Source organism: Lytechinus pictus, chromosome 3 (assembly GCF_037042905.1).
Source record: "Lytechinus pictus isolate F3 Inbred chromosome 3, Lp3.0, whole genome shotgun sequence".
Taxonomy (NCBI): domain Eukaryota; kingdom Metazoa; phylum Echinodermata; class Echinoidea; order Temnopleuroida; family Toxopneustidae; genus Lytechinus; species Lytechinus pictus.
Genome location: NC_087247.1, coordinates 49,735,069 through 49,744,230, shown reverse-complemented (window position 1 = coordinate 49,744,230; position 9,162 = coordinate 49,735,069). Strand labels below are relative to the sequence as shown.

Sequence of the window (9,162 nt, the reverse complement as noted above, 5' to 3'; positions counted from 1 at the left end):
GGGACCACAAAAGTTTTAGGGGGGTCCGTCCCCCCTCTCTTCCGCCGCCTACGCCTAGATCTTATTTCTCAATTCTCAGCGTAGTAAAAATGATCCTGAAATAAATGATCACTTTTTTAATGGTGTCATGACGATTAATACTGTAGTGATATATGAATAACAGGTGCAGGCATAACTCTTGGGCATACATGTAGAGCCTGAAGTGAATTGTATTGTATGCCTGTATTGTATGCCAGCACCAGGCAAGGTGCTTATGAATAGAAACATTCTTGGTTTGGTTTATATGAGGCGTGTCCTGAACAGGACCATTGATACATGTATGTATTGAGAGAGTAGACAACATGTACCATGCTAAGTAACCTGGGAGTTGACTCTTCATGCTCTTGTACATGTAGTTGTATGTGAACTCGGTTCTTGTAAAGTCTGAAGACTCTATTGGAGTTAAAAGCTGAATAAAGTGAATATCAAAATAACTTTCTGATCTGTATCGTTATTTTGTTCCCCGTCTATTTCAATACCTTAGAAAATAAGTCCTTTTAATTTATTTTTCATTGCTGTATAATATTTTATCTATTTTCATTTTCATTCTTTTTTGTATTTGAGATTTTTATTTTTTCATTCTTTTACATTACTATATCACTTTTTTCTGCAAAAGGCATAGCAACTCCCCTGGGGAGCGTATCTGATCATGAAAGGACCTGTCAGATGTTTTATCCGACAAGTCGAGTAGCTGCATGTGCTTCTCAGCCTATCGAATCAAGGAAATGTCCATGGCGTAATGCATGGCCGGGTACTATCTAAAAAGCTGTGATGAGCGAAAAGAAAGAGCAAAAATTACATTTCATAAAAAAAATCATTTGGGTTAGATTTTGACACATTAATCAGCCCTATATTTCACACTCACCTTTTCTTTTCTCTCTCCTTTTCCCCCTAAGTATTCCTAAAAAGTTTTGAAATCATTGGCTCTATAGCCCCTCTCTTCTCAGTTGGTCCAATGAATAATGTATGTAACAGAGGCGTCGTTCCTGGGGGGGGGGGGGAAGCAGGGGGGCGATCGCCCCACCAATGAAAATATTTGGGGGGCAAACATATCGTTTTGCCCCCCCCCCCAATAATTCCGCATGTGCAAAAATAAAATAAGATTGTAATGTTACACAGAAATCAGCGAGCGACGGAGATTGAGATACAACTCGTTCTTTATTTAAAATCGTGCTCAAAATGTCCGCTTTTCAGATTGGAATATAAAAATTTTCAGCTCGCGCTTCGCGCTCGCATCATTTTTGTAGCAAAACCCTATAGTTTTCATGATTATATAGGTGGATAGAATGTCCCGTTTTCAGTTCTAAACCTCAAAAGAACTCCCGCTTCGATTTGCAATAATCTGTTGTTGGATATGTATCTTGTTCTTTGTTAAAAACGTCATTAAACTGTCATTTTTTTCGGATCGAAAAATCTAAATTTTCAGCTCGCGCTTCGCGCTCGCATCTATTGTTCTTTTAGATACCCTTCTTAATCATTGGTACCAAAAATCAAGCTTTCAGGTCAGAGTATAAAGAAATTTCAGCTCGCTCTCGGCACTCGCATTATCTGTATAGTGAGATACATATGTATCTATCCTCCTCACGAGTTACTATACAGACAGTCCTAAACAGGTAACTTTTTCCTGTTTTCATGTCGGTATACTAAAAAAAATCAGCTCGCACTTCGCACTCGCATTAATTTTTTTGTTAGATATATATATATATATATATATATATATATAAATGTGTGAAGTTATACATGTACAACAGCTTTGGCAACCAAAAAGAGTTGCCAAAGCTGTTGTACATGTATAACTTCACACATTTGTATACTTTCTCCCATACGTGTACTGTATCAAAGCAATAGCTTTGATCCAGCTGAGGCATGGCGGCTTGTCATTGTTCAAAACCCACCTTCACCCGACAAAGGAAATTACAATTGGTATAGTGTCGAAAATCTGTCTATCTGACGGTCAATCGGATCGGGGTCGCCCTAGCCACTAACCCGTCTCTGTGGTCTAGTGGTTAAGGCACCAGCGTTCAAAGCTGGGGGCCCGGGTTCGACTCCCGGCAGAGACATTTTTTCGGCATCACCAATTTTTCCAAAGGGTAGATAGCTCTGGGGAACCTTAATTTAAGCTACGCCTGCCATTGTTCTCTTCATCCATTTCTTTCACAAAATATATATATATATATATATATAACGATATTACATTCCGCGTGTTGGATATAGATGATATTAATGAGGCAAGGTGGTAATGCATTGTACTTAGTTCCAACAGTTTATTTTGAATTCCAAATTTTCGACGTGAAACATATGTCTTCTTCAGGAATACAATAAAGCTCAAAATTTTATATGGATATATAGATGGATATATATAATATAGGACTATATGTGTGAGGGTGTAGGGGTGTGTGTGGGTGAGTTTGTTCGTTTTGTGTGATCGAGTGCCTAATTTGGAACGTTGATTCATGATTTTGCCCCCCCCCCCCCATCTGAAAAATGGATCGACGACCCTGGTGTGATAGTTAACCTCCCTGGCCGGGCTGCCGCCTTATTTTCAAATTGTACAAAAAGTCATGGCTAGAATGGCCTAAAGGAGACCACCAACCATTACACTGCAAAAACTCTGGTGTTGATTTAACGCCAGCCCGGAATCTATTATGCCCCGGGATTATGCCCACACCAGATCTGTTAAACAACACCAGTTTCGTTTTGATCTAACACCAGAAATGTGTTTATACAATACCAATTAGTATAAAACAGTATCGGTTTGATTCTTAACTGGTGTTGTTTCAATACTTCTCTAGTGTGGACATAATAGATTCCGGGCTGGTGTTAAATCAACACCGGAGTTTTTGCAGTGTAGTCAGGCGCGGTTCTATATAGGATGAGGCTTTGCCGGGGCTGAAGCCCCGCCCCTAGAAAAAGTATTTTTTAAAAATCAAAATGGACCACAAAGAAAAAGAAGGTAGAATGCAGAAATTATGCGTATTTAGGCCTATATTCCATTCGGCTCGGTGTAAAAATGGCAGAGGTAAAAATGACAGAGGTAAAAATGGCAGAGGTAAAAATGGCAAAGGTAAAAATGGCAGAGGTAAAAATGGCAGAGGTAAAAATGGCAGAGGTAAAAATGGCAAGGGTAAAAATGGCAGAGGTAAAAATGGCAGAGGTAAAAATGGCAAAGGTAAAAATGGCAGAGGTAAAAATGGCAAAGGTAAAAATGGCAGAGGTAAACATGGCAGAGGTAAAAATGGCAGAGGTAAAAATGGCAGAGGTAAAACTGGCAGAGGTAAAGATCATGATATGCGACATCAACAAGGAAAAAAACAGAACCTTTTCGGTTAATATCAGTCATAGTTATTAAACTTGAATGGACTCCTCTCGACGAAAGGAGTATTATGAACTGATTAGATATTATATGGATTTTTCTTTCATCATTTTAGGTCTATACTTTATCGTTGATATGATCAAACTCAAACTATTTCATGCCAAAATAATTTCAATTAGTGATTGATGAAAGTATTTATCTTGGCCAGTTCGTATAGTAGAACAGCACTTCATCCCATACATAACAAACAAATTTTAATGTAAAGACCAATGTGCGCTACCATTAACACACTGAAATAGAAAAGTTCGGGATTTCTTTGAACCACTGGCATAACTTGGATAACAGAAAAATAACAAAACGTTCTGCAATAAAAGCAATTTTTCATATTTCAACATCATAATGGATCCGAATAGATATTGATATGATACGTATATAGTTTAATGTAAATGAAATAATAATAGCAACTAGTGTTCAGTTTCTCAGAGCAATACCTCATTGCACCTAGCAAGTGGATGTCAGGTTCCTAACCTAGTTTCTATGGTAACGGTTACCGCATTAATTTTGAAATGTGTAGCGAATCAGGGATTTGAATTTTTAGGTGTTTCTTAGGTACCATTCAATTCAATTCAATTTCGATTCAATTCATTTATTTTTCTCTTTCAATCTTTTTACATTTACAATGATAGTTCAATACACATATTTACAAAATATAACATTTATATCAACTCTCCCCCCTTTTGGACACTGAAAATGTACCCCAAAACATCTCTTTTTGCTCATTCTAATCATATGACAAACGATTCATCATTGATATAATGTTGTGAAACCTCTGTACTTGTCCTCTCATAAAGAGAACACCTCACCTTGTGATAGACTCTATAAAAGTGAGAATATAAGTGAAATAAGTACTAAAGTAATGAGGGAGTTGTACGTGTGTGACATCACAGATCTTGGTTGCATTGCCAATGGGAGGATCTACATGGCATTAGTGATCTCAATTTTCAAATGCTCATAACTTTCTTATTATTCATTCAATCTTCCTCAAACTTCCAACAATATGTTTCTTTGATTTTTCTCTTTGATATGGATTCAGCTGGTTTCAAGGGTTTCATTCTCCTTTAAAGCTTTTATTATACCAGTGTTGTAGTCATGCAAGGCCCAAACCCCCAGGCCAAGGCATCGAAACCCAAGGCATGAAACTCTCAAGGCCAAGGCATTTCAAACTTACGATGTACAGAACAATAATGTAACAATTTTTAGGGGCAGACGGGGTCGTGGCCTAAGGAACAAAATTTATAAAATAAAAATTCTGCGAGCGAGGGAACTGAGCAGAAAATTTGAACTTAATATAAAATCTAATTTATGATGGATTTAGACATTAAAATACGAAACAATTATAATCAAATGATAGTTTCATTTATAAATTATATATTTTAAAGCGATTTACATTGCAATCATACCAGGTCATTGGATCCTGGCACCCGAGACTCAATATGTTAGGCATATTACATAGGCTTATGCATTCTACATGATACCCATTTAACACCTGGGCACTAGCGTACCTATACGGGGGGGGGGGGGGGGGGGGCAGAGGGGGCAGACTGCCCCCTGATGAGTCACAACCCATGCAAGGAACATAATTATCCCTGCCCCCCCTGACGAGTCTTGAAGACCTTTTTTTTTTTTGCTTGTCAAATTTTTTTATGGTACGAAATCCTTTTTTTTTGTGGTTGAAGACTTTTTTTTTTTTTTTTTGCTTGTCAAATTTTTGGGCGGACGAGATCCCTTTATTTGTGGTTGAAGACCTTTTTTTCTTCTTCTTTTTCTTGCTTGTCAAATTTTTTGGCCGACGAATTTGCCCCCCCCCCCCCTGTGGAAAATCCTAGGTACGCCACTGCACCTGGGTGAAGAGGGGCAAATTGTGGATTGATGCATTATTTTGCAGATGATGCTTGGCCGCCCTGGGAACACCGTCTGATAAGAATGAAGTTTGAACAGCTACATTATGATGCTTCCACCCTTTTCCCATTTATTTCCTTTTTTTTTCTTCCTCTTTCTTGGTTTGAAACTTTTGGGGTCTATGAGCCCAAACTAAAGTAAGGTGGGGGAGATGGGTAGTCTTTAATCTTTATTATCTAAGTCTTTTTTTTTGTTCGCATTATTTTTACAAGACTATAGGTCCTCCGGATAAAGGATAAAGGGGACTCGATCGATGAGAGCGCAAAGTGCAAGTTGAAATGTTTAAATACTGTCCTGTCGGTTTTCAAGGGTCTTTAATTCCCTCTTAAACCTTCTTTCAAATTCAAATTCCCATTTTTGTATTAATCTAATTTGCATTAATTACTTCACTATTCTGCGCAACAATGACACCCCAACTGTGACACTCCATTTTTTCCTTCTGCCTCCCCTGTGTTTTTTTTACCTATTCCTCCTCTCCCCCCACTCTCTCTCCCTCTTTCTTTCTTTCTTTCTTTCTTTCTCTCCTCCTTCTGTCGTCTCGCTAGTTTAAAAATATCAGACAGGATAGACAAAATAATTTCCATCAGGCAAGAAAAAAATGAGAAAAGAAAAAAAGCAAAGGAAAACGGGGTGAATTAATATAATACTAATTGTATATATCACAAGATTTAATTGCTTTTTTTTATTTTATAACGGTAAAAAAAATTGCTGGCTCACGTCACTTGCTTGCAATTTTATACTCAATTTTGCTCAATATGCCATGTTTTGCCCCTCAAAATGCTGTGCTCATATTGACATAGCCCTTTTTAATACGACAAAATTTAAGATTGTGTTCAAGTTTACCAAATCTTTTCAGAATAGCATTGAGACTTAAAACTGTTTTGCTGGCTTAATTAAAAAAATAAAAGAAGAATAGGAAAATCAAATTGTTATCATTCTTATAGGAGTTAGGTTTTTTTCAAAGTAAGAAAATTTACTTCTCTATCAGGAGCAGGGGTGAAATGCTGTTGACGACAATAAAAAGTAATATTTTCGTGTTTTTTTTTTAGAAAATGAAATTTTATTCGGATTATTTTTTTTCCACTACAGTCTAAAGCTGCACATCCGATACACGAAGCTGCTCGCATACCGGGCTCGCATATTTGACATCACAAATTAAAAAAATAGGATTCTAATAACTTTTCGAATTATTGATGCATTTTTCACAACCCTTCACTTATAATTCATTAAGGCCTATTTTTTCGTTAATGGTTTTTTTTTTGCTACTCTTACAACCCCCCTTTTTGCAGGGGGAGGGGGGAGGCGGGGGTGCGCCTAACTTATGTAATGCCAATTAACTGCGCCATATGAATTAAGGTGAAAAACTACAAGCCCATGCAGCTGTATGATACTCGGCGGAATTCTAATAATATTGTTATTATACAAAATGACAGAAACTTTCCTTTTATTTAAAGACAAATTTTTAAAGCTGTTTCGTGCAGTGTCCATGTCAGAATAGAATCATAGAGATATATACTAATAACTAATAACGTAATTAGTATACATCAGCTCTATGAATAGAATCTAGAGCTAGCTTACCATACAACAATTTGTGGTATATATATATAGGTACCTTGTAGCGGCCATACCTACGTCCACTTGCTCATTCATGTGTGTCCGTGTCAATGTGTGATTAAAACCTGGGATTAAAAATGGGAAAGAAAAAGAAGAATATAAGTCGGCCAATTTCAACAGAGAGTACAGCAAAGGGAAATACAGGTGATTATAAAGGTAAGTGATCTCCTTATTTATGTTCAGTGATCTTCAGACATAATTTCGTACTGTGCATGTGCCTGTGGCTGTGACGAGTTGACCCAGGGAGCTCCCGCCTGCGCGGGCGGGAGCTCCCTGGGTTAGTGACGAGTGAGACTGAGAGTGTGTGTGCCCGGATGCCGCCTTGGTCTGGTGCCGGGCGGTGGTACGTGGTCCAACTGCCCCACGACTAGCCTGGAGGCTTCTGGGAGTAAAAGTCATCTACTATATTATACTCTACTTACTCCCCATGAAGCCTGGGTCGGGAGATCATTCCTCTAAGAGGCTCTATGTAGAGGCTATGATTTCCCACGGTTAGAGTAGATCTAAATCACAGATTGTTTGCGTCCGTAACGTTGGGGAAGTACAATATTAAGAAACAAGATGGCGGTGTAAACATCGGGCAAGTCTCTTCCGTCTTTTCACAATATTTTTTCATTTTTTTGATGAATTCTTGTTTAAAAATAACAACGAGAGCGTAGAAATGTCGGAAATGAAGTTTTATCCCATGTACATGATTTAGAGCTAGATCTTTTAGAAGGAAAGTAGAAATCTCGGGGGCGAAAGTTTCAGGGTTTTTTGCGGAACACGCAGATGAATAGGCAGTAGAGGCGCACGGCCAATATGGGAGACTCTCTCCAATAGGGGAGACAATCTCCCACATTAGAGACTTGCTTTGCAAAAGGACAAAAGAAACAACACCAACAAAAGCATGATTTTTTCCACCCAAAATTTTGTCTCACTGAGGTCAGAAGCCCATTTGTTTTGTGTGTGATTGACAACAAAAATCCTTATCAAAACAAAAGTAGATGGTGAATTTTTAAAGTAGACGGTGAAAAGGGGTAATTTTTCATGAGGAATCTGCTTATCACATTTTTATTTGCCGCCAAGGCAATCCTTTTGCAGCAAATGATGTAAACAAAGGAAATTGGTCTCCAAAACTGGAGACTGTCTCTGAAATTTGATACCCAAATTCTTTACAAAAGTCTCTGATATTGGAGATAATCTCCTTCATTGGAGACAGTCTCCAATATTGGCCGTGCGCCTCTACTGATAGGGAGGACTCCCTGGCTTCATTTAGAGTAAGCCTACGTTAGTAAATGATTTTTACTCTCAAGAAGCCGCCTGGCTAACCTAGTCCTAGATACCACACGCCTGTATAGCTGCCAACTTAGATTTTAAGAATACTTGCATTGGCCGAAAAATATTATGAATCGTGAATGAATTTTACAAATAGACGTAAAACTGACCTCATACTCTTGAGGTACACACGGAAGCAGGTGAAATTTTGCGCTTTGTAAAGATGAAGAAAAGTACTAACAGACTAAGATAATCAGTGAGCAAACCTTAAAAGAAAAGTCCACTCCAAGAAAAAGTTAAATTTTGTAAAAAGAGAAAAATCTAATATGCATTTGATCAGAATTCTTCAATTAAAAAAAATAACAGTTCAAGGGCTTTTTTTTTTAACCCAAATTTGGATTTCATGCACTAAAATTGGCATGATTGATCCAAATGAATAAAGATATTGATTTAATGAAATTAAGCTTTGAAACCCCATAGTCCATAGATTATGTCATTTTCTTCCATTGTGCAAGTTCTTCTCTCGCCCCCCACCCCATCCCCCTAGATTGACAAGACTCAAAATACCCCAGGACTACATGGATATGTATGAGGAATAAACTTATAAAATATCAACTTTTAATAATTAGTGTTCTTTTTTTTTTTGCATTCAATTTCCATGATTTAGGAATTTCGGGGGATATATGAACTATTCTGTTGGAAATTCAGGACCAAAAATTGTAGCCATCTCTTTACTTACTCCAAAAATGTATAATTAAAACTTCAATAGCTTAAATCATACTGTATTAAGTCCCCTAAGTTTTCCGCTTTGCGGATTTTCCGCGGAAACTGGGTTAGGAAAACACAGTTTTGAAAAAAACAGTGAATTCGGTGAGAAATCTTAGTTTTAAAGTATAAAAAAATTGGTTCCAAAAGCATCCTAATTGATAATACAGTCTATAAAATCCAGTCTAGGAATTGCACAAATTAAGCTCTGTGAA

The 9,162-nt window shown here is 37.5% G+C and overlaps 1 protein-coding gene across 1 annotated transcript in view; it reads left to right on the top strand.

Moving 5' to 3' along the window:
* The first annotated feature begins 6,882 nt into the window (after nucleotides 1–6,882).
* LOC129257084 (ATP-dependent RNA helicase dhx29-like) overlaps nucleotides 6,883–9,162 on the top strand; it is a 42,732-nt gene continuing 40,452 nt past the window's right edge. The window contains exon 1 of the mRNA XM_064097265.1: nucleotides 6,883–7,081. Coding sequence (XP_063953335.1) covers nucleotides 7,003–7,081 — 79 coding nt within the window. The 5' untranslated portion in view covers nucleotides 6,883–7,002. The remainder of the gene's footprint in view (nucleotides 7,082–9,162) is intronic.